The 23,380-nt window shown below is 51.6% G+C and overlaps 3 protein-coding genes across 3 annotated transcripts; all 3 read left to right on the forward strand.

Annotated features, from left to right (window-relative positions):
- Window positions 1-902: 902 nt before the first annotated feature.
- On the forward strand, window positions 903-8,114 carry ANXA4 (annexin A4). Its single transcript, XM_040538291.1, has 12 exons — window positions 903-960; window positions 2,113-2,188; window positions 2,974-3,068; window positions 3,352-3,465; window positions 3,628-3,718; window positions 4,175-4,254; window positions 4,626-4,682; window positions 5,153-5,246; window positions 5,783-5,878; window positions 6,356-6,414; window positions 6,758-6,880; window positions 7,148-8,114. The coding sequence occupies exons 1-12, from the start codon at window positions 958-960 to the stop codon at window positions 7,205-7,207; spliced, it is 948 nt and encodes a 315-aa protein (XP_040394225.1). The 5' UTR covers window positions 903-957; the 3' UTR covers window positions 7,208-8,114.
- A 4,179-nt stretch (window positions 8,115-12,293) lies between these two features.
- On the forward strand, window positions 12,294-17,412 carry LOC121060459 (coiled-coil domain-containing protein 81-like). The gene is made up of 9 exons (XM_040538290.1): window positions 12,294-13,301; window positions 13,974-14,035; window positions 14,562-14,709; window positions 14,808-15,064; window positions 15,318-15,403; window positions 16,215-16,288; window positions 16,385-16,502; window positions 16,717-16,817; window positions 17,114-17,412. Exons 1-9 carry the CDS (start codon window positions 12,797-12,799, stop codon window positions 17,233-17,235), a joined length of 1,473 nt encoding a protein of 490 aa, XP_040394224.1. The 5' UTR covers window positions 12,294-12,796; the 3' UTR covers window positions 17,236-17,412.
- LOC121060357 (coiled-coil domain-containing protein 81-like) lies at window positions 17,291-22,807 on the forward strand. The gene is made up of 10 exons (XM_040538066.1): window positions 17,291-17,349; window positions 17,437-17,507; window positions 18,450-18,567; window positions 18,773-18,843; window positions 19,786-19,903; window positions 20,354-20,468; window positions 20,964-21,101; window positions 21,761-21,835; window positions 22,078-22,202; window positions 22,506-22,807. The coding sequence occupies exons 1-9, from the start codon at window positions 17,291-17,293 to the stop codon at window positions 22,165-22,167; spliced, it is 855 nt and encodes a 284-aa protein (XP_040394000.1). The 3' UTR covers window positions 22,168-22,202; window positions 22,506-22,807.
- The last annotated feature ends 573 nt before the right edge of the window (window positions 22,808-23,380 follow it).

Genomic DNA, 23,380 nt, shown 5'->3' on the forward strand with positions numbered 1-23,380 from the left:
AGCCGTGGCATCGCTGCTGCTGCAGGGCTTCAGTGCAAGGAGCACAGCTCAGGCCGTGCTGAAGTCGAGGTGCGGGGAGATGGACCCGGTCCTCGTCCTGGACACCCAGCCTGTGGGTATAGGGTGTAGGAGAGGGGTGCAGGAAAAACCTTAGGGATGTTTGTGTGCAGGAACAGGCTCTGCACACAAAAACAAAAGTATGAGAAGGAGAAATAAAGTCTGGGGAGGTGGCAAATAAGCATTTTTTTGGGATTTTTGGTGAGGTTTAATAGTTAAAACCGCGGTGCTACAAGGAATTACACGTTGCAGCAAAGTGAGGTGTTGAATGCAGCAGATTCTAAGGAAGAGAGAAAACGCTTCTGTCCCAGTCCTCGAGTGAGCTTATCCATGGCATCCTTACCTGCACCTCAGGGCTGTCTTTGCCTTCCAGGGAATATCTGTGCGTGCTGGTAGGACTGCACACGTCCGTACCTGCACCCACCTCCACGCTGTCCCCTGGCGAGGTCACAGACCCGAGTTTTGAAGGGAACGGGAGTTGAGTCTGTTTGCTCCCAGGGCAGCATCGCTGCTTCTCCTTGTAACCTCAACCAGGCTATCACACTAGCCATAGAAACTTCTTTTAGAGTGGTGCACCACATCCCTCTCTCAGGCAGAGCCTCTGTGGAGCGATGCCCCAGCCCCGTCCTGCTGCACGCCAGCCTTTGTTTGGGCATTACAAAGCAGGCACCCCAGGGCTGCTGTCGTAGCTGCAGGCGTTCGGTGAAGACCTCAGAGAAATTATTTGATTATAATCATACTTTACAGTCCCAATTACTTAACCAGGGCCATTAACCGGCAAGGGCGGTATGGGTGGCAAGGGTGGTATTAATTATTTGCTAGAAAACTGACACTCCCTCTTTTTGTTGTTGCAGCTGCCGAGGGACTTGTACAATACCAGATTGACCAAAAGCTAGAGCCATGGTGAGTGTGCTTGTTTTCTGTACCATGATGTGCCAGGCGTTTGCTCGGATCAGATAAATGTGGGGAGTATAGATAGAACAGGAAGAGCACTGTCTTTTTATGGGGGGTGAGTTTATCACTTCCCTCTGTTTCCTCATACTAGAGGTCAATGATCCACACGTATGGGCTTTTCCTCTTTGAGAGTTAATGGAAAACTCAATCAGATATTAATTCACAGGGCAGGTATTTGGGTAAACTCTTTGGGCATACTCTTCTTTCCTGGGTCAACCTGCAGGGTTGCCATCTGTACAGTAGTTATTCCAATGCCTTGTTCTTAAAAGCCTGGCCTACGAGAATGTTCAGCGCTGCTTTGCTGTTGGCTCTTCGTGGAAACAGACACCTGTAGGAGACGGGGTCATCCCACAGAGATGGCACCAGACAGGAGGCAGGAGGAACCTGTCTGTAAATCACCATTTTGAGCAAAACACTGCACGTCCTGGGCATTACAAAATCACAGAACGGTGGAGGCTGGGGGCACCTCCGGGCCCCTCTGGTGCCACCCGGCTCCAGCAGGGCCACCCAGAGCCCTGCACCACGTCCAGACGGGTGCGAAGGCTCCGAGGAGGAGGCTCCGGCACCTCTTGGGGGACCTGTGCCAGGGCTCGGGCACCCGCCCGGCACGGCCGTGCTTCGTGCTGCTCACGGGGAGCCTCCCGGGCTCCAGTTTGTGCCCAGCGCCGCTGGGCCTGGCACTGGGCACCACCGGAAGGAGCCCGACTCCGTCCCCTTCGATGGGAACAGATTGTTTTACTATTTACATGGAAAAATGCTACCAATGTTCAGACCCCTGGAGGGTCTGAACAGAGATGTCAGGTGGCCAGCCTTTGTTTAATTGCAAACCAGATACGACGCAGGAGCAATACGGAGATACCTTCTCTGTGTAGTTCCGTCCTTGTGGCTTATTTCTTACGTGCCTGGGAAGTCCCTGTAGAACAGACTGTTTCTTTTTTGGGTGGGATGGGAGCCTGATATAAAATCACTTGTGTGGGTGGAGTTTACTTGCTATTGCTATATTTGCATCTTTTATGTCTTTTTTTTTTTTTCAATTCAACTCTACTGTATGCATGCATCACTGTAAGTCTGCCTTTGATAACTCCTTTCCTGTGGCTTTAGGCAACAATCAAGGGGGTCTCAAGTTTCAGTGCTGAGCAGGAAGCACAGGCACTAAGGAAGGCTATGAAGGGATTTGGTAAGTTGATCTCCCTCCATGGTTAAACCTTTTTTTCCCCAGCGCTGAGAATGTTTGGCCTGGTGGTTTGTTAGAGGGGAAGTCTAGCTGTTTGCATTGCCCCACTGCACCGCCCACCCCAAAACTCTTTGAAAATGAAAAGAGGCATCCTGTCCCCCTGAAATGCAGCCTCCTCTGGTGGTATGGGTCCTGGCACCCTCTGTGCTCTTAAATACACGGAGTCAGTCTGGTCGGTGGGGATTGTGTCTGAATGGAAACAAAGTCAGGAGTGCAAAGGGATGGAAGGTAATGTCAGAGTGGGGACAGCACTGATGGCCACAGTGTGTGCTGAAGGGTGATTTTTTTTAATGTTTCCTTGCTGGTAGCCTGCCTGTTTATGTGTGAATTTGCGTGTGGTCTCTCTCAGTGTTGTCTCCAAGCTGCTCATAGGTATTTTATGATGGTAGTCCCACAGACTGGGGACCCTGTACCTGTTCTGAGGTGCTACACTGATTTTTCTGATGTGATATGAGAGCACTGAGAGGAGTCGAATGACTTAGTCGTGCTGAGATTTGAACCCAACTTGAAATCCAAGTCTGGCCACAAGAACATCCTTAGGCAGTCTCTTATCTCTCCTGCAGTATGGTACTGCCATGCCGCTGGCCAGGTTGAGGCACTTCTGTACACAGATCTAGTCCCAGTGCTAGAGGAGCAGGCTGCGTAAGGGACAGAAGATGGCACAAGGCCAGGGGACACTTCTGGTGCCCGTGCAAGCAGCCAGGCTAGCTTTCGTTTGTTTCTTTCAGGCACGGATGAAGATGCCATCATCGACATCTTGACCAAACTAAACGTTTCACAACGTCAGCAAGTTCTGATCACCTATAAAAGCACTATCGGCAGGGTAGGTAGTCTGCAGAGATTAGTGACTGTGGTTTTAACTGGGAGATGGGGACAACTTTTAGGTTACGTCGCTTGGGTGAAAAGTGAAAAACAATCAAGTCTCCGTAACAGTATGGTTAGCGGAGCCATTCCCTGGTCAAGTTTATTCTGTTTGTGTTCACTTCAGAGCAACTGTTCATGCAAGGAGGGTTGGAGCCTGAAGAAAAGTGGTGAATGCGTTAGTTCCTTCTGTTCTTAAAGGCTGTACCTTCTCCCAACTCCTTTCTCCTCTTTTGGCCCTCCAGGATTTGATTGATGACTTGAAGTCTGAGCTGAGTGGGAATTTTGAAAGGGTGATCATTGGGATGATGACTCCTACCACCATGTACGATGTGCTGGAACTGAAGAGAGCTATGAAGGTGTGGAAATCTTCCTTTTGTATTGCTTAAGTTCTGGTCAAGTTAGTATGATATGGATTAATTAATTTCTTATTAATTATTAACTATTATATGAAGAATCCTGGTTGCACATCAGAAGCAGTTTTCGGTATCATCTTGGATCTTGTCTTGGCAATTCCCTAGGGTGCCGGAACAGATGAAGGTTGCCTGATCGAAATTCTGGCTTCTCGCACAAATGAAGAGATTCGGCGCATTAATGAGAACTACAGGCTTCGTAAGTAGTGCACACTGCCAGCCCTTGTCACACTGCCTAAAAGTCAATCTTGTGTGCAAGCATACGCACACAGAGAGGAAGGAGAGGGGTCCGCTAGCCTTTAAGTGTGACAAATTGGCCAGACCAGCTATTACCGTTTGTCCAGAGAGAACCTCTGAAGGAAACTGATGGCAACTGCAAGACTGCTAACAGCCTCAGGAGCTAGAACTTCACTGAAAATTCAATTAGTGTAGATAAAATGGGGTGGGGTGTTATGGATGTATGGATCTATTGCTAGTTGTATACTGTGTGTTCTTAATTTGGGGCTGTAGCACTAATTATGATGGCTGGAGTGCTGTAATGATGAACCCTAAGCGCAGTTCTGTACTTACCTAGCTTATGGCTGGCAAATGTTGAGGACAGCATCCAGGTGGACCTGTTACTAACAGATGCCATCCGTGTGTGTGCTCCTTCTAGAATATGGCTCTTCCCTCGAGGAGGACATTGTTTCTGACACATCTTCCATGTTTCGTAGAGTCCTCGTGTCCCTTGCAACGGTAAGCTCAGTCTAGGGGAAATGCGGGGTGAATCTTCCTGTGGCTGATAGGCATGCCTCTCTCTTCAGTGGTGATGGCTTTTATTTCACTTTTCACCTCATGTGTCACCTTGCCTGCTTTTCAAACCCAGCTTCTGCAGGGAGAGGAGTCTGTGCATGCATTAATGCAATGGGCTCTTTTTAAAATGGCCCAGGTAAAGTGGATTGCTGCTCGTCTCAGAAGCACAATCACGTCTGAGCTGTATTTCACTGCAGTTGTAAGCTACTGTTTACTTTTAAGGACTCCATTATGCTCCTACAGTAACTTTTCTTTGGAATTGCTTCCAGTAGTTGTTGTGGTGAACTGAGTCTTTTGTCCTTGTATGTCTGCAGGGAAACAGAGATGAGGGGATGTATGTGGATGATGCCCTTGCTCACCAAGATGCTCAGGTGTGTAGTAATCTTCTTCCATGCAAGAACAGTCTGTTCATGTCTACATGATGCATGGTGAATCCCTGCTTTTCCAAGACCTCTATTTTTTTTTTTGAAGGCATGAGAGTGAACCTGAAGCTATGCTAGACAGCAGCACCCTAGGTGGAGACCTGGTCTCTCTTCTCAGTTTTGACCCTTAGAGAAGCCTGTTTGCTGTTCTGTGACTCAGGCTGTGATGTGGGGGTAATGGTTCAAGCCTTCTTTGTGAGGCTCTGATGAGAGATCCCTAAACAGGCTGGGTGTTTGGCAGAGGAGATGACAATTCAGTTGAGAGTTGCTGTGCTTCATCAGTATTTGTTGGAAAACATCTGTGATCTAGACAGGCCAGAGGCCAGCAGTGCTCAAGCACCAAGGAAGTAAAAATCTCATCTTACGCACACCCGGTCTTCCCCATTAGCCTTATTTTGTCTATTTGCATTGTCTTTAAGTGCCTGTATGAAGCGGGGGAGAAGAAGTGGGGAACAGATGAGGTGCAATTTATGTCCATCCTCTGTACACGGAACAGGTGTCACCTGCTAAGAGGTAGGACCCTCTACAGTGTCCTGGAATATTTTTTTTCCTTCCTTGTTTGAGCATGATGCTTTTGTAGGTGCTTCATATGTGTCCAGTAACTGCGAACTCCTCTGAGACAGCAGGTGTCCTAGAGAGAGCCCAGTTGTATCCATTTCTTTCAGGCTGTTTTGTTCCCTCCTGAGACTAAAAGGGGCTTGAGGAAAAACATAGGTACAACTTGCTGCTGCTCCAGCTTTTAAATTGGAGATAATAAAGTTTGACTCCCATTGGGACAGAGAGGAAAGAAGCTAAGCTTTTAAACTGCCATAATTAACTAGCAGGTCTTGAAAATGCTAGCAGCTATGGTGGGCCAATTAGCAACACAGTTAATAATTAAAATGAATTATTTCTGTGTGACAGCCCTGATTTAGCTTACAATGCTGCAGTAATGATACAGTGATCATGCAGAATATGAAGTGCTTGATCTCACAAAGTGATCCTTTGTGGTTTGCATGCTTCATGCCGCAAGGAATTTCTGACTTTTTATCATGGATTCTTCCTCCTAGTTTTTGATGTATACAGAGGGATTGCTAATAAGGACATAACAGACAGCATTAAATCTGAGATGTCAGGAGACCTCGAAGATGCTTTGCTAGCTGTGGGTGAGTGCCCTGCTTTTAAACTTTGTCTGCAAAGTAATTACATAATTAGAGATGTTGCATCTTGCTTTGACTGCTTTACATAGCTACAGGAGGCAGACATGATTTGTTTGTTTTGGTTTTTTTTTACGCTTTACAGATACAATCAGGTGAGAAAGTGTTGTGCTTTATCACATAGTTTACTTGGCCAAGTGATGCTTTGGCAGCTGACATTTGCTGTCAGGAGGTATTGAAGCATTAAAGAATATACAGCTGTGCACTAGGCACAGAGACGTCAGCCCACAGCAGGTTGCTGTCTGTGGATGTCCCTTCCAACCCAAACCATTCTGTGATGTCTCTGCTGTGCACCTGCTGTTTGTCAGCCTTTAATTGTATCTTCACAAAACAAACACCTCCACCAAGAAAGTGCTGCAAAGGTGTGGAAAACCTCCTCTTCCTGTTTTTATTGACCTTCATTTCTTGTTCTTGTCTCTCTTACAGTAAAGTGCATGCGCAATAAACCTGCATATTTTGCTGAAAGATTGTACAAATCCATGAAGGTAAAGAGCTTTTAGTGTGAGATTTCTTTTTTTTGATGGTTTTTTTTTTTTTTTTGGCTTGTATTTCCATGCTCAAGTCAGTAGCATCATAGCAATCATTAGATAACCTCTACTGTTAATGGGGAAATAAGTCTGAACTTTTCTGGAAGAGCTCAGACTTTCCTGAAGCTCAAAGCAATATTCTTCCTCAGCAGAAAGCTGCTAGTGGATCACACCTTTAATACAAAAATGCTCTAATTAGCAACAGATTCTGCAGAAGACTGAGCAATAAAACCTTTCTGTCTCTCACTGGTTTATCCAAAACATTTTGTAGTTAGTTGTACGTGGTTGGATTGCTTTTTAGGGCCTGGGAACAGATGACAACACGCTGATCCGAGTGATGGTGTCCCGCTCTGAAATAGATATGCTGGATATCAGAAGGGAATTCCTGACCATGTATGGGAAATCTCTCTACTCCTTCATTAAGGTAAACTTCTTGGTGTTAGAAACAAAGAGCTGGATTTGCTAAGTGGCTTAAAAGAGACAGCTACTTGACACCTAGTGGGTATTTTAGAGCAGCTGAGATTAAGAAGACACTAGAATAATGTACCAAAAATGTTCCTGAATGTTCATTGTCAAAAAGGATACAAACCCTGAAAAAAAAGAAGGGGGGGAAAAATGTATGTGCTGGAAGAATCCAGCCATTCATAGAGCTGTAAAATGAATTATGATCCTTTTTTTCTTTTCTTTCCAGGGAGATTGCTCAGGAGACTACAGGAAAGTTCTGCTCAGACTCTGCGGTGGAGAGGATTAAATGATGCCTGGTATATTGCCTGGATGATGGGAAGCATCATAAGGATTGCGCTCTTTCTATTTTTTTCCCCAAATAGCTTATTAATTGCTATGAGTACTGACTTAGGTTAATTAATGATCTGGTTGGATAATGGCAGTTCCATTTAATGCTTACGATAAGCTTTTATGCTCGCAACACCCGTTTATATACTACTTGGGCTAGTAAAGCCCATCTTAAACAAATCACTTTAACCAAATCTACATTGTTTTTGCTTCCTGACAAGCTGTCCCTCTGCCTTTGCATTTACCAGCAAAACTTATCAACTGAAGCAAATTTGGACACAGAATGTAGGAAGCTGCAGAGTGAAAAATTAACCTCATCAATACAGGGAGAGTGCAGAATATAGACTTGCTTCAGCTTTTGCAAGATAATTAAAAACCAAAGAAAATTAATCATGTAAAATACAATCATATTTAAATCTTAACTTGTTCTCTGCTAGTGTGGAACCTTAACAGCCTTGTTGTGCTTTATGTATATGTTGCCTATAGATTTGAAGATCGGGAAGCTGACACTGGTGACATCAGAAAGAACTCTTGCTGCCCTAGGCCTGGTTACAGGTCAGCCCTGTAGTCTTGGTCTGTCCTACTTGACTTGGGAGTGTAAATCATCATGTTTATATTTATTACAAGCAGTTACTTTGGATAAAGCAGTAACATTAAGGAATGGCCTGTCCCCAAAGCACATCTTAACAGCACTACCTGATGCCTTATAGTGGGATGCCTTGTACTGGAGTCATTTACTAAATCTCACCGGCGCTGGCTGGTGGGACTCCTGTATAACACTACGGTTAGAAACTCCAGTTTGGGTGCCAGTGTGACATGGAATTCCATACCAACTGCTGAAATAAACTTTTCTTCCAAGCCCTACACACCTGTCTGCTAAGCTGAGCGTTCTTTTCTCAAAATGTTTTTCCTGTTTGCTTTTTCAAGTTTTTTTTTTTAACTGTTGGTGTATAATGCTCTGTTGAAGGCATCACAGATTGACACTGGAATTTGAGGGCACGATGTCACTATGGTCTATGTGCCATTCTGTCGCTTGTTTTGTTCAAAGCAGGGCCATGCTTGCCTCCAGAGTGCTCCAGGGCCTTGGACAGGCTTTACCAAGCTCCAGGCAAGCCCCACGTTGCAGCCCCACATCACAGCCTCTAATCTGGTAACTGTGACTTAAGCTGGTGACTTCTGGCACCAGAGGAAGTCTCCTGCCCCACGTAAAGATTTAAAACTACAAAGTAGGTTCACTGCCCTCAATGCTGAAGAGGGGGCAAATGTGCCTCCAAGCAACGAATCCAACCCTAAACCACTTGTGTGGTTTACCATGCAAGGCCAGGAAGAAACAGGAAGTCGTCATAATGAGTGACTCCGTCCTGGTGGGACAGAGACACCCCCCTGTCAGGCTGACATAGACTGGAGAGGTTTGCTCCCTGCCAGGGCCTTCAATCCAGGATGTGGAGGAGCTGCTGAAAGTTGTCTGGGACCTGTTTGCAGATCAGTGTCTGCTTGGGCGAGATGGGATCAACCTCACTAAGCAGGGCAAGGATGTTTTCATCCACAGGATGGCCAACCTCATGAGGAAGGCTTTAAACTAGGAATGAGGTGGGAGGGAGTAACCAGCAGCACTGTGAGGGTTTGATGGACAGGGCTGCTGAGCAAAGGGCTTGGGGTTAAGCGCTAGGGAGGGATCACAAAATCAACGATGAGGATTAAATGGAGTCCTCCAGCACTTGCAGGTTAGCAAGGAAATGTCTACAAGGCACCATTGTGGAGAAATCCCCCAAACCCTTTCTAGGAACCCAACGTGCTGGGGTGCGTCCCTGAAGTGCCTGTACGTTGATGCATGTAGTATGAGGAATGAATGTGATGACTTAGAGATGTGCGTACAGTTTCAGGGCCACGATCATACTGGGATCACAGAGACGTGGCAGGATGGTTCCCATGACTGGAGTATTGCAATGGAAGGATGCGGGCTGTTTGGGAACAGGCTGGGAAGATGAGGAGGGGGTGCTGCCCTCTGTGTGACAGCTGCTGGAGCACACGGAGCTCTGCCTGAGGATGGATGAGGAGCTGGCTGAGAGTTTATGGCTTAAAATTAAAGGGAGAACAGGGCTAGGTGACATTGTAGTGGGACTCTGCTACAGGCCACCCGACAAGAACAAGCAGATGAAGCCCTCTACACACAGGTAGGTGCAACCCCACATATGCAGGCCTGGTCCTTGTGGGGGACTTCAACCACCCTGGGGTCCGTTGGGGGGAAAGCACAGCAGGACGCCAGCCGTCCAGGTTCCTGGAGCACCGCGGTCACTTCCTCCTGCAACGGACAGAGGAGCAAACGAGGAGAGGAGCTCTGCTGGGCCTTGTGCTCAGCAGCAAGCTGGGGGCTTATGGGGGATGTGAAGGGAATTGTGGAGAATGTGAACTCCACCCTCTCATGGTGGAGCCATGAGAGAAGGTGGAGTTCAGGACCCCTGAAGCAGAGAGGAGGGTGAAAGGCAAGCTCACAGCTCTGCCTTAACATTGCTGATCCCATTCCTGCACACGCAGGCAGTGTCCCTGTATTCTTCCCAGGATACACATCCCCGGTTCCTGTGCATTTCCTTCTCACACTCTACTTTGACCAGGAGTTCCTGATTCAGCCATGCTGCTCCCTTGCCTTCTTTGCCTGATTTCTTACACCTGGGAATTGAATGCTCTTGTGCTCTAAGAAAAATGCCCATAAGGACCTACTAGCTCTATTCTGCTCCTGGGGGCAGTTTTCCAGGGGTTACTAACTGCTAATTCTTTAAACTGGAAGTTCACTCCTAAAATTCAGGGTCTTGACTTTACACCTGGCCCTTATCTCGCAGGATCGTGAATTCCACCAGGCCGAGTCACTGCAGCCCAGGCTGCCAACAATCCTGACCTCTCCAATTCATCCGTGTTTGTAAGCAGCACGTCCAGTAACACTTCTCCTCTGGTTGGGCTCTCTATCACCTGCATTAAGAAATCAACCTCCATGCACTCCAGCAGTCTCTTGGACTGCTTGCAGCTTGCTGTGCTACTTTTCTGGCAGATGTCAGGGTGGTTCAAATCCCCCACCAAGATCAGTGTCTGCACGCGTGATGCTTCCTGTAGCTGAAGTAAGAACGCTCGTCAGCAGGCTCCCCTTTATGAAGCAGCCTGTCGTAAACACTGACCATGAGGTTTCCTTTGTTCACCTGGCCTCTAATTTTCACCCACAAGCTCTCAACCTGACCATTGCTGCTTTCCAAAATCAACTCTGTACAGTCAATCCACTTTTTCACGTACCGGGCACCCGCCTGCCCCTCCTTCCTTGCCTGTCCCTTCTGAACATTTTATAGCCATGCGTTGCAGCGCTCCAGTTTTGTGATTCATCCCACCAAGTTTCAGCAATAGCGATTAGATCAGAGCTTTCTAGCTGCAGTGGCTTCTGACACCTCCTGTTTGTTACCCAAGCTACGTGCATTGCTGCAGAGGCTCTTCAGTCAGGCTATCAGCCATGTCACCTTTATAGAGGAGCACGCCCTAATTCCTTTGAGGCAATTCAAAGGAGTTTCACTGTTGGATCCTAATACATTAGCAGCCCCTGCCTCTTCTCTGTTACTCAAAACTCCATCCCCTTCCCCGGCTCTGTCTAGTTTGAAGCTCTCCAGGTAAGTCTAGCCAGCTTGTTGGTGAAGACTCTTTCCCCCCTTGGTCAGGTGAAGCTCATCAGCTCCTAAAAGACCCGGATTCTCAAAGGTGGACCCATGATCATAGAAGACAAAGCTCTGGTGATGGCACCAGCCACAAAACTGGGCATTGATCTGCATGATGTGCTGACTTCTGCCAGCACCTCTGGCAAGATGGAGATCATTGGGCACCAGCCCTCTGTGCCCAATCTTGTGCCTCTCTTGTGCCCTCTGTGCTCTGAAGTCCTGCTCAATCTTGCCCATGTTTTGCTTTAACTTGTCATTGGTGCCCACACAGAAAAGAAGCAGGGGATAGCAGTATGGACTTTTAACTAGTAGTGGCAGTCTCTCTGTGACACCCCAGGATCACGGTTCCTGGCCACCAGCAGACTTGACTGTGTCCGAGGTCAGCAGATGGGTGCTTCAGTGCCTCTCAGCAGGGTCGTCCACTACCAGCACTCACCACTTCCTTTTGCAGCCTTTGTTGTATGCTGCTTGTGCGGTTTATCCCTGCAAATCTTGCTCGTTATTTTTGTTCACTGACAAGGCTTCATATCTGTTGCTGGTTGGTACATACATGGAAGAGGAGTGAGGTGATATCTTGCTCCCATGGGTCACAAGAGGCCATGGTGCCTCCTTCTCCAAGGAGATTGGTGCCACAGGGCCCTAGTATTTCCCCTTGGGAAGCCAGAGAGGTCCCAGTTGACTGGAAGCTGGTAAATGTGGTCCCAATTTTCAAGAAGGGCAAGAAAGAAGATCCTGGCAATTACAGGCCTGTCAGTCTCACTTCAGTGCCTGGCAAAATTATGGACATTATTCTGGGATTTACTGAAAAACACCTAAAGGACAACGCAGACATTGGTCAGAGCCAACACGGGTTCACTAGGGGAAGGTCATGTCTAACCAACTTAATTTCCTTCTACAACGAGATCACCCGGCTAGTTGACCAAAGGAACTCAGTCGATGTGATTGTTCTGGATTTCAGTAAAGCTTTCAATACTGTCTCTCACAGTATCTTTCTGGACAAAACAACCAGAATACAGTTGAATAAAAGCATAATAAGATGGGAGAACAATTGGCTGATGGGTCGGGCCCAGAGGGTTCTTGTAAATAGGGTTATATCAGGCTGGTGACCTGTCACTGGTGGGGCTTCCATGGGCTCCATTTTAGCACCAATCCTCTTCAATGTTTGCGAAAATGATTTGGATGTAGGACTTGAAGGATTTTTGAGTAAGTTCATGGATGATACAAAATTGGGTGGAGCTGTTGACTCCATCGAAGGTGGTGAGGCCTTGCAGAGAGATCTGGACAAATTAGAGTGCTGGGCAATCACCAAAGTATGAAGTTCAGCAAGAGCAAGTGCCAGATTCTGCACCTGGGAAGGGGCAACCCTGGCTGTACGTACAGACTGGGGGATGAGATGCTGGAGAGCAGCCCCACAGAGAGGGATTTGGGAGTTTTGATTGATAGCAAGCTGAGCATGAGCCAGCAGAGTGCCTTGGTGGCCAGGTGGGCCAACTGTGTCCTGGGGTGCATCAAGAAAGACATTGCCAGTTGGTGAAGTGACTGTCCCACTCTACTCTGTGCTGGTGCAGCCTCACATCGAGTACTGTGTACAGTTCTGGGTGCCAAAGAAAGATATAAAGCTATTAGAGAGTGTCCAAAGGAGGGCAACAAAGATGGGAAAGGGTCTCCAGGGGTATACATATGAAGAGCGGCTGAAGTCAGTTGGACTGTTCGGCCTGGAGGAGACTGAGGGCAGACCTCAGTGAGGTCTACAACTTCCTCCCGAGGAACAGGGACAGGAGGAGGGACTGGGTGGCCCAAAGGTGCCCTGCAGAGCTCTGCGCTGGGACGAGCTGGCTGAGCAGGTCCCCTGGTGACACATGGGGCAGTGCTGGCTCTGCACACATCAAGAGCTTGCAGCAGGGAGGGATCTCTCCCCGAGGCTGGTGAGTAACTGGAGGAGTAACTGTTTGGATTCGGATTTCACTGAAACGCAAGTGCATCAAATTGTCACTTTAAAGCACACAAAACAACACACCCCAAATGTACCTGAAAGCAGAAGGGGCAGAACTGCCCTCTGCGATGCAGCGGGGACCGATTGTCCCGTATGGCTCCATGTGGCTGCCCGGGGTCCTGTCTGTGGGGCTGTGCTCTGCCCCATCTCTGACACAGTCTGTGACAGCATCACAGTGCTGTCATGCTTGAGGTCAGAGTGGGACTCTTTATGTCACAGTGACAGCTGCCATATCACCATATGCACTGTCCACACTGCGCAGAAGTGCAGAGGAGGAGAGTGGAGAAGGAGTTTCCTATTGGGAATCCCCCTCACAAGGATGCAGTTTCCCTTTGTCAAGCTCCCCGCGCTGCGGGTGCTCAGCCTGGATGGTAAGGCCTTCAGGAGCTCTGCCACCAGTGTTATTGGGTGATATCAGTACCCAAAATTGCAGCGGCGGGGAGGGCTGGGGAGGAATTCAGGGGGCCCCAAGTGGTTGTCCCATATGGCTGAGGGGTGACAGTGGCAGGAAATCTGTGGTAACACTTCCTCAGGGAGAGGGTCAGCTCTGGAGATCAGCATTAGAAGAGAAGGGGAGAGAAGGGCAGAGAAGGGAAGGGCAGGGGATCCTGTTGAAGGCCGGCTGACCTCCCTACATTTCTAGACACCGCCTGAAATGCATGTGTTGGCAATCTGGGCTTTCCTTGCAACCAGCCACAGCCTCTGGCTGTTTCCCGCTGGCTCTTCTGGTCTTTCCAGACGGGCAGAAGGGGCCTGGAGCTGGGGGGCCACTTTCCTTGGCGTCCCTTCAGACGCCAGCTGGTGGGATGCCAGTGCCCAAGTCCCTTCTGCTGCCCCTGGCTGAGCCCAGCCCTCTCTCGGGCTCACCCTGAGGCTGAGAGCCTGAAGGCCACCAAGAGCTCGGCCCTGCAGCTCCCGCGTACACTTGCTCCTGCTGACACCTCTGCTGACCGCTGCGCACGCCAGCTCCATGCCTGGGCAGGCGCTGAATGGAGGTGGGCTTGCTGGCCCAGAGCCTGACGTGTCTCTCCCTTGCTTTTCAGATGTCATAAGAATTTGGGACAGTGTGTCCCAGTACATGCTCCAGCAGTTTGCACTGAAAAAGGTGAGCTGTTCCTCCTGTTCCTCCTGGCACGTGGATGCTTTCCGCAGTCCTGGCAGCCCCGCTGCCATCGAATGCAGCCATCCACACAATTCTCTGAAATGCTCCTGAAGGGCATGGAAGTGGGGCAGCGCTGCTGCTGTGACATCCGATGCCAAGAAGGGAATTTGGCTCTGGTAGAAGAGAGGCTTCAAGCCTTCCTGGCACCTCCCAGCCCTCACTGCTGGAAGGCAGAGGCCCAGCAGAAAGCCCGGGACACTTCTCAGGGATCACTCAGCACCCCTCGGGCCTTACAGAGCTCCAAGATGCTTGTTTGGCTTTTACTCTCCTTCTGTGCTATAAGGGGGAAGAGGAGATAGGAGAAAAGAACACGTCTTCTGCTCAGCGGCTCTTCTCCAACTCTTTCTGAAGAGCCCCATCCCACCTCCTCGCACCTCCGGAGCGGAGGAAGCACAGAATGCCAGCGTCTCACTCCGACGAGTCCATTTGTCCTGCTAAAAGCACTTCTCCTGTTCTCTGCTCTCCGCAGGGTGTGGCCGTAGATGTGCTTGGCGTTTTCTACATACTGCGGAAGCACAGCAGCGAGGTGAACAGGGACATGGTTGTGCCCAGGTTTCACCTGTCGGAGAGGGTTGCGCAGGCGCAGGGGCTCAGCTACACCAGCAGCGACATCCCCGGTAGGCCGAGGGCACAAAGCCTTTGCTAAGCCTTGCGGCGCAGTCGGGCTGCTGAGCCGCTGCCCACCTGACGCTGTTCCTCTTTTGCTGTTTTCTAGATGATCTCAAAGTTGTCCCCCTGGACTATTCTCAGTTGTCACAAAAGACATCCATTCCCGAGAAGCTGGTGAAGGAATGTGTGAACGACATCGTGGTACTCTTCAGCTGGGGTGCCGGACTGGGGGAGGATTACGACCTTGTTTTCAAGGGCATCGGTTCTCTGATGAGCCGAAACAAGATCCTCACGATGAGATACCACCCAGAGTTTCTCCTCACCATTGATGGGACTGGAACTGTCTTAGAATGTCTGCTCTCCGTAAGTTTAACATTTTTTCCAGGGCTCTTTCTGAGGCTCAAGCCAGACACCTCCCTAGCCTGGGATCCCACTCCCAGCAGCTTGGGGACAGAGCACAAGAGCAGGGCGAGTTCTGTTGTGCTGCTGGCAAAAGGGGTGCAGGGGGAGAGTTTCCTTGAGGGAGCTACGCTGAGCAGTGGCAAGGCGTGCTGCCTTTGTGGGCAATGGGATCCCTTCTCGGGCCTCATCTGCCACATCTCTGTCCTTTCGGCAGAACCCATGGACAAAGATTTGCGTGCTATCAGGCAAAGAACCTGACCCTTTCCACATGCGTCCCGGTGGGATCCGCGTGCTTCCAGCGTGAGTACATGCACTTGTGCAGCCCTTGGTTCCTCAGCTCCTCCTTGGTAGGGCTGTCGCCAGAGCTGCCTGCTCCTGTGGATAGCCAGGAATCCCTCCGTGATGGAAGGACGGCCAGCTTCCTCCACACGTGCTTTCTGCTTTTGGACGCTGGCTGTCCTCACCTGCTTTAGTTTGGAGGAGGGATTGTGCTCTGCACTGCCAGCATGGATTGGACCTGGAGAGCAATTCAGGCATCCTTTCCCATCGAGATTCATCTCCTCGTTCCCTTTCTTGGTGGGGCGGTGGCAAAAAGCATTTGAAAAGGCAGCTTCTCAAGTGTCCTCTCTCCTGGCTTGTACCTGAGAGGCCTCTCAAGGGTAGTTCAGCTGCTCAAGGGCCTGGTACAAGTCGTGCTGGGGACATTTCCCAGACTTTCCTCAGACTGCAGTGAAGGAAAGGTCTCCTAAAGGCCTTCTTCTTGGAGCAACAGAGAGTGGAGGAGGGACTTGGTGGCCCAAAGGGCGGCTCTGGGGTCCAGTGGGGCCCTGCAGAGCTCTGCGCTGGGACGAGCCCAGCTGAGTAGGTCCCCTGATGGCACAAGGGGCAGAGCTGGCTCTGCACACATCAAGAGCTTGCAGCAGGGAGGGACTGATGGAGGCCGAGGGGCTCCGGTCTGTGCCACCCAGTGAGAGCCCTCTGAGGTGGTAAATAGTCTGGACACACTGCTTTAGCGATCTGGAGGCCCTGTAGTGACCGCCAGCTATCACTGTCACTGCCTGCTCAGGGGAGGTGGAGCCCTTTCTTCCAGCTCATGTCTTCTTCTTTCTAGGTTTAAGATTAAGCTACCCCCTGGCAGAAAAGCTGAAGAGCTTTCCTCCACTGAGCGAGACAGTGAGAAAGAAAGTAAGGACTGTCCGAGTAAGGGCTGAGCAGGTCTGCACCTCCTCTTGTCCATGTGGTCACAAAGACGCTGTTCTGAAGAGGTGTCTTCTTTCCCAGCGGCAGGCAGCCCTCAGGCTAAGCATCTCCCCCACCAAAAGAAACGTCCACTGAGCAGCCTGAAAGCAGCAAAGGACAAGAAAGGGCAACAGGACAGTAGAAGGAAGACTCCGGACAAGTGAGGCTCTTGGGCAAGCAGATAAGGGCAATGGGACGGTCTGGTAGTCATGGGAGTGAGAGATTTCTCTTGGACATGCCATCTGTATTAGCTCTGAAAGGCTATTAGCACATCTCAGAAGGGCTGGTGTTTGCCAGCCAGACTGTAGGTGTATGGCAGTGTTTTGTGAGACACGGGGGTCAGCCTCATTCCTTTTCACCTTCTGTCCATCCAGCAATGAGTTTAGCGTACTGTTAGCCAGCCTGCAGACAAAGTTTGAGGCTGAAAAACAGGCAGTCTTGGCAGAAGACCTGGCAAAGGAGAGAGAGAATGAAGGTAATGCAAGCCCAGACTACCCAAAGCATGCCCGCTGCCCCAAGTTGCAGCTCCTCTGCAGAAGGACACTTCCCCACGCCACCCCATTCCCAAGCAGATCTTGCTGAGTGCTCTTCCACTTGAGCACTGTCACAGGACCGAGGGGCCTCCTAGGAAATGTGACTCCATCAGGGTCGCTGTCACAGAAAGCATCCCAACGGCACCCAGCAGCTCGGCATGCGCCTCTGGTCTGAGCTGCCCCAAGGACGTGGCTTTGGCCTGAACGTCTGAAGGCCTTTCTCGTGTCTCGCTTCAAGGGCGTCCTCCCAAGAAGCCCCTGCTGCCCCGAAGGAGGCTTTCCCCAGTGACACTTCCTGTGCTGAAACCAGAGGATGGACGGGGAGAGCAAGCTGCAGGAGACAAGCCCCCTGAGAGGTGAGAGCTTTGGAGAGACGCAGCGGGCACTGGCGTGCCCTGGTCCTGGTGGTAGGGAGATGTTTGTGTTGGCCGTGTCGCCTCCGTCAGCTCGGGAGGGCTCTTTGGACGTGTGCACGTTTCCTGCTGGAGAGCCCGGCACGGCGTGGCTCGGTGACACCCCCGCATCGTGTCAGCTTCAGCTTTGTGCTTGTCTTGTTCCCAGGTCTGAGCCCTGCCAAGCACCACCTGCCACTTCGGAGCTGCTCCAACGCCCCCGTGGAAAAGAAGGCATAGGTAAGGAGGGTGAGAAAGAAGGAGAGGTAGCGGATGGGCCCCGGCACAGGCTTGTGGGCTTCCCTCGTGCCTTAGTGTGTGCAGAGGCAGCCAGGGCTCTGTGTGGTTGCTGGGACAGCAAAATGTCTCTCACACGGCTGGGTTTGCCCCAGAGGGTCCATCTTCAGGGCTCACAGTGGAGGAGGACCCTGGCCCAGCACCATGCCCCACGCTGCAGTTGCTCTGCTGAGGGACGTCCCCGCTGCGCCCCGTGCCCTAGTGTGACTCGCCAAGCTCTGCGTGAGGGGTGGGCTTGTGCTGGGGGGCGAAAGGAAGGCGGGCTGTCCGTCCTCACTGCTAATACCTTCTGCCTTGAGGGAAGGTCGAGGCGGGGGGTATATCCTAGAGATTCAGTGCGCTTTCATCTGATGAGGAAGGATGTGCTGGGAAGACTGTCAGATGTCTCCCAGCGGGTGCTCAAACACCATTTCAGCTTGGGAGCTGGTGACTCGCTCCCTCCTGGTGGAGCTGCTCCCGGGCTGCATAAAAAGAGGGCCCTGCGCAGACCGTGCCCCTAGGAGCAAACGTGTCCCAGAGAGCAGTGCAGGCAGGTGGGAATCTCCTCCCCATGCCTGATGCCATCTGCCCCACCAAGTCTCTATGAGGTCTCCAGCACTCCCTGGCAGGCCCTGCTCCTCAGGAGGTGTCCTAGGGAAAAGAATACTGGACAAAGAAAACCCAGGGGTGAGAGTTGCTCTCTGGACCTGCAGAGTTGGATGAGATAAAGGGTTCTCAGGGGCCTCCACCCCACAACGAAATGTGACTCCAGGGCCATTGGGGTCGCTGTCACAGAAAGCATCCCAACGGCACCCAGCAGCTCGGCATGCGCCTCTGGTCTGAGCTGCCCCAAGGACGTGGCTTTGGCCTGAACGTCTGAAGGCCTTTCTCGTGTCTCGCTTCAAGGGCGTCCTCCCAAGAAGCCCCTGCTGCCCCGAAGGAGGCTTTCCCCGGTGACACTTCCTGTGCTGAAACCAGAGGATGGACGGGGAGAGCAAGCTGCAGGAGACAAGCCCCCTGAGAGGTGAGAGCTTTGGAGAGACGCAGCGGGCACCGGTGTGCCCTGGTCCTGGTGGCAGGGAGATGTTTGTGTTGGCCATGTCGCCTCCATCAGCTCAGGAGGGCTCTTTGGACGTGTGCACGTTTCCTGCTGGAGAGCCCGGCACGGCGTGGCTCGGTGACACCCCCGCATCGTGTCAGCTTCAGCTTTGTGCTTGTCTTGTTCCCAGGTCTGAGCCCTGCCAAGCACCACCTGCCACTCCGGAGCTGCTCCAACGCCCCCGTGGAAAAGAAGGCATAGGTAAGGAGGGTGAGAAAGAAGGAGAGGTAGCGGATGGGCCCCGGCACAGGCTTGTGGGCTTCCCTCGTGCCTTAGTGTGTGCAGAGGCAGCCAGGGCTCTGTGTGGTTGCTGGGACAGCAAAATGTCTCTCACACGGCTGGGTTTGCCCCAGAGGGTCCATCTTCAGGGCTCACAGTGGAGGAGGACCCTGGCCCAGCACCATGCCCCACGCTGCAGTTGCTCTGCTGAGGGACGTCCCCGCTGCGCCCCGTGCCCTAGTGTGACTCGCCAAGCTCTGCGTGAGGGGTGGGCTTGTGCTGGGGGGCGAAAGGAAGGCGGGCTGTCCGTCCTCACTGCTAATACCTTCTGCCTTGAGGGAAGGTCGAGGCGGGGGGTATATCCTAGAGATTCAGTGCGCTTTCATCTGATGAGGAAGGATGTGCTGGGAAGACTGTCAGATGTCTCCCAGCGGGTGCTCAAACACCATTTCAGCTTGGGAGCTGGTGACTCGCTCCCTCCTGGTGGAGCTGCTCCCGGGCTGCATAAAAAGAGGGCCCTGCGCAGACCGTGCCCCTAGGAGCAAACGTGTCCCAGAGAGCAGTGCAGGCAGGTGGGAATCTCCTCCCCATGCCTGATGCCATCTGCCCCACCAAGTCTCTATGAGGTCTCCAGCACTCCCTGGCAGGCCCTGCTCCTCAGGAGGTGTCCTAGGGAAAAGAATACTGGACAAAGAAAACCCAGGGGTGAGAGTTGCTCTCTGGACCTGCAGAGTTGGATGAGATAAAGGGTTCTCAGGGGCCTCCACCCCACAATGAAATGTGACTCCAGGGCCATTGGGGTCGCTGTCACAGAAAGCATCCCAACGGCACCCAGCAGCTCGGCATGCGCCTCTGGTCTGAGCTGCCCCAAGGACGTGGCTTTGGCCTGAACGTCTGAAGGCCTTTCTCGTGTCTCGCTTCAAGGGCGTCCTCCCAAGAAGCCCCTGCTGCCCCGAAGGAGGCTTTCCCCGGTGACACTTCCTGTGCTGAAACCAGAGGATGGACGGGGAGAGCAAGCTGCAGGAGACAAGCCCCCTGAGAGGTGAGAGCTTTGGAGAGACGCAGCGGGCACCGGTGTGCCCTGGTCCTGGTGGCAGGGAGATGTTTGTGTCAGCTACACTGCTGGGCAAAAGGGCATGGAAGTTTTCCTGCAGGAGATAACTGGCAGTGCTGCTTTTCTCCCTGCGTCCCTGTCTGCTTTCACACCGTCCCTGCTACCCTAAGCACAGCAGCGTGACCACCCGACAGTCTTTCAAGTCACTGTCTGCTGGGGCCTTTGCACGAGACCATCATCTCAGATGACGCTGTCTTTCTCTTTGTCCCACTCAGAGAGGGCTTAGTCCTGAGCACCTCTTTCTCTGTCTTTGAGAACACAAGTCATTGGCTACACAGCTCTGCTCAACAACCACCTTCTGCTGCAGAGGCACGGGCTTGCAAAGTATATGCAAGTATATTTGGTGGAGTCCCAACATTACCCACTTTGTATTTTTAGTGTGCTACCAGACATTGAGAGGGACTATTCAAAGGAGGACAAGAGCAAAATGACGCACCGCGTCAGGAGGAAAACTGAAATCCCTGCCTGCAATGGCCATCAGAGAGTAGGACAGGTACGTGGTCTTGCCCCATGTCACTTCTGCGTTGCATTGAGGAGTGGAGAAGCGCTGATGGTCGTGCCCAAAAGACTGGAGAGAGTCCAAAGGAGGGTCACGGAGATGATCAAAGGGCTGGAGAATCTGCCGTGTGAGGAGAGACTGAGGAACCTGGGTCTTTTGACCCTTGAAAAGTGAAGGCTTGGGAGGACCTCATCACAGTATTCCAGTATTTAAAGGGTGGCTACAAAGCCAACAGAAGCTCTCATTTCACAAGGGCAAACATGGAGGAGACAAGGGGCAGTGGGTACAAGTTGCACTGAGCGAAGTTTCATCTTGCTAGAAGGTCTTAGGACCAAAGGGGAGCAGTTAGGTGTCCATGGGAAGGAAGAAGACACTCCCTGTTGTGCCTTGTTCAGAGCAGAGCATTAGGAGCGAGGTGCTCAGTACGAGGCACAGGAGCCCCCCAGCCCTGAGATTAACTCTGTCTGTTGTGTGTCTGTGGCCCCCCAGGAGGTCTGCTACCTGTGCATGCAGCAAGAGGAACGAAGTCTGCGGGCAGCCCTGCTGAAGCAGAAAGAAGAGCAAGAAAGGGCTGAGTGGGCAGAACTGCAGGCCTGGCAGGCCAGGATGGCAGCGCTGCACGCCCAGGTACGGGCAGTGACCTCAGCCACGCAGAGGACCGGCATTTCTCTCCCCTGGCAGGGCTGCTGAGTTGTTTCCCCAAAACCCGGGGGGCAACTCGCTGCTGTCTCTGAGTCTCCTCTGCTCCTGTCCAGGAGAGAGAATTGGTCAATACCAGACTCAGTGGACAATTCGTCAACTAGCAGACAAAAACAGCCCTCTCCTTCCTGCCTTGAACCTGGGGAGGCTCCGCCAAGGCTGCCAGCCCTGGCATTGGAGCAGCAACTCTCCCAGGCAAGGGCTATCCCAGCCCCGGGCGGCTGCCTGCAGGGGAGAGCTGGGCGCAGGGCAGCTCTTCGTGCTCGCCTGTTCTGCTACGGGCGTGATGTACTGGTTTTCCCCTCATAGTACAGTGAGGTTTTTAAGTCTGATTTGTGACCAAAGCCTCTGGACTTCACCAGCCACCCTGACATAAAAAGAAAGAAATTTGTTCCTTTGGCTTCAGTGCTTGAAAGATGAAGCCTTCAATGCTCTTGTGCTTGGAAGAGCAGACTAGGCTGAGTGTCCGGAGAAAGGTTGTGTGATCCCCAGGTGCCTCCTGTGCTGTGCTGTGCAGGGATCGTTCCTTTGCTGGCCCCTCGAGCCAAAATACTCTCCTTTTTTTTCTTTCCCTCATTGTATAACAGAGAGCACGTGCTGCATGGAAGCTGGAGATTGCTAAAATAGCCAAAACGGAGAAAAAAGAATACAACGATAACCTGGTAAGAAGTTTATAAAAAATAAAATGAGGTCCCCAGCAGGTAACTGCTGTGTCTCAGCTGTGCCACTTGGGAAGCGCAGCGAGCCCCTGCTCTGACCTTGGCACCTCCATGGGGATTTGCAGCGGTGATTCTCCAAAATCCCCCAGCACATCTGCAGTGTCCCTGATGCAGTCCCCCACTGGGCTGGTGCTTCTGGGCACACATATTTGCCCGCTGCTTGATAAGCCTCTCTCTCTCTCCAGAAATCCTACTGGTCCCCTCCTCCATCCTACACCATAAGAAGGGAGTATGACAGACAGCTCCAGGAGAGGAGGGAGGTGTGGGGAAAGTAGCCAAAGCATATACCAGGGAAGACCTCATGGCAATGGTAAGTGTGCACAGCTCCTGCCATGTCCTGGTTCAGTGGCAGCGAGACAGCGTTGGGCCAAGGACCCTGTCCCTGGCACAGCTCAGGGGCTGCATGCAGCATCCTGCAATTTCTCCCGGCCTGGGTATGTCCCTGTCTTACCCCTGGCTCCAGGTACCTCTCTACAACTCCAAGTGAATTCTTAGGGCTTCTAACCTGAAGGATGTGGGAACAAATGGGACCATGGGTGTGAGGGGTGGGGCATGCCTAGGGCAGGAGGGGCCTGAGCCAGCAGGTGAGAGCCACGTTGTCCCTCTGTTGCAGCCATCAAGCACTGCCAGCCATCTGGGCAAAGTTTTAGAGGTGGACGGAGCCGGCTGGGGAAGAGCAGAAGAACAGAAAGAGCAAAACCCATTCAGGGCTCACGACAAGAGTGTGCCTGGTTCCTCTGGTGTGTCTGAGCAGGGCTGGTGCCTTGCCTTCCTGCAGGGGGAGGAGGCACAAGCAACACGATCTGGCTGCAGAACGACACCACTGTGAAGGAATCCTGTTGTTTCCAGCTAGCCAAATGGGTCTCCCCAGCCGTCCGAGATTAACCCAAAGAGTCAACTCTTAGTTAAAGCAGCAAGAAATGTAATGGGACACAACTATCAGCTCGAGCCAGGTGCCTCCAAGGAGAGACCCCACCCAACACTTTCCCTGGCTTCTTATACCCGTACAACCTTTCATTTTGTCCGCTATATTCCGTTCTGAATATATATATACGTTTTGTTCCTTCAGACTGGTGGTTCTTTGTTGCAGGACAGGATGGCTTCTGTTACCTCCCAAGGCAAGGTGGCTTCTGTTATTTTGTAGGCTCTGGTCAGCACATCCCCCCCTTCCCCATCAGTGCCACCCAGGCCCCCACACAATGCCACTCACTGGTGCTCAGTCAGCACTACATACCAGGTGATGCAGAGCTCATGCCATGGCCTAAGGCTTCACTAAATTTACTCTACTAATGTGAAACAACAGCCACCTGAATTCATAGAGTCATAGAATGGCTTGGGTTGGAAGGGACCTCAAAGATCATCTAACTCCAACCCCCCTGCCATAGGCAGGGATGCCACCCACTGGATCAGGTTGGCCAAGGCCCCATCCAGCCTGGCCTTGAACACCTCCAGGGATGGGGCAGCCACAGCTGCTCTGGGCAACCCGTT

This window comes from Cygnus olor, chromosome 27 (assembly GCF_009769625.2).
Source record: "Cygnus olor isolate bCygOlo1 chromosome 27, bCygOlo1.pri.v2, whole genome shotgun sequence".
Lineage (NCBI taxonomy): Eukaryota > Metazoa > Chordata > Aves > Anseriformes > Anatidae > Cygnus > Cygnus olor.

What these genes read in the sequence shown, in the direction of transcription:
- ANXA4 (XM_040538291.1), top strand. An exon ending in GAAGGCTATGAAGGGATTTG is followed by an intron (nt 2,189 to 2,973) that starts GTAAGTTGATCT and finishes TGTTTCTTTCAG; the next exon opens with GCACGGATGAAGATGCCATC. An exon ending in AACTGAAGAGAGCTATGAAG is followed by an intron (nt 3,466 to 3,627) that starts GTGTGGAAATCT and finishes GCAATTCCCTAG; the next exon opens with GGTGCCGGAACAGATGAAGG.
- LOC121060459 (XM_040538290.1), top strand. Translation starts at nt 12,797, where the DNA reads ATGGGGCAGTGCTGGCTCTGCACACATCAAGAGCTTGCAGCAGGGAGG. An exon ending in AGCAGTTTGCACTGAAAAAG is followed by an intron (nt 14,036 to 14,561) that starts GTGAGCTGTTCC and finishes TGCTCTCCGCAG; the next exon opens with GGTGTGGCCGTAGATGTGCT. An exon ending in TCTTAGAATGTCTGCTCTCC is followed by an intron (nt 15,065 to 15,317) that starts GTAAGTTTAACA and finishes TCCTTTCGGCAG; the next exon opens with AACCCATGGACAAAGATTTG.
- LOC121060357 (XM_040538066.1), top strand. Translation starts at nt 17,291, where the DNA reads ATGTTTGTGTTGGCCGTGTCGCCTCCGTCAGCTCGGGAGGGCTCTTTG. An exon ending in CCGTGGAAAAGAAGGCATAG is followed by an intron (nt 18,844 to 19,785) that starts GTAAGGAGGGTG and finishes TCTCGCTTCAAG; the next exon opens with GGCGTCCTCCCAAGAAGCCC. An exon ending in GCCATCAGAGAGTAGGACAG is followed by an intron (nt 20,469 to 20,963) that starts GTACGTGGTCTT and finishes GTGGCCCCCCAG; the next exon opens with GAGGTCTGCTACCTGTGCAT.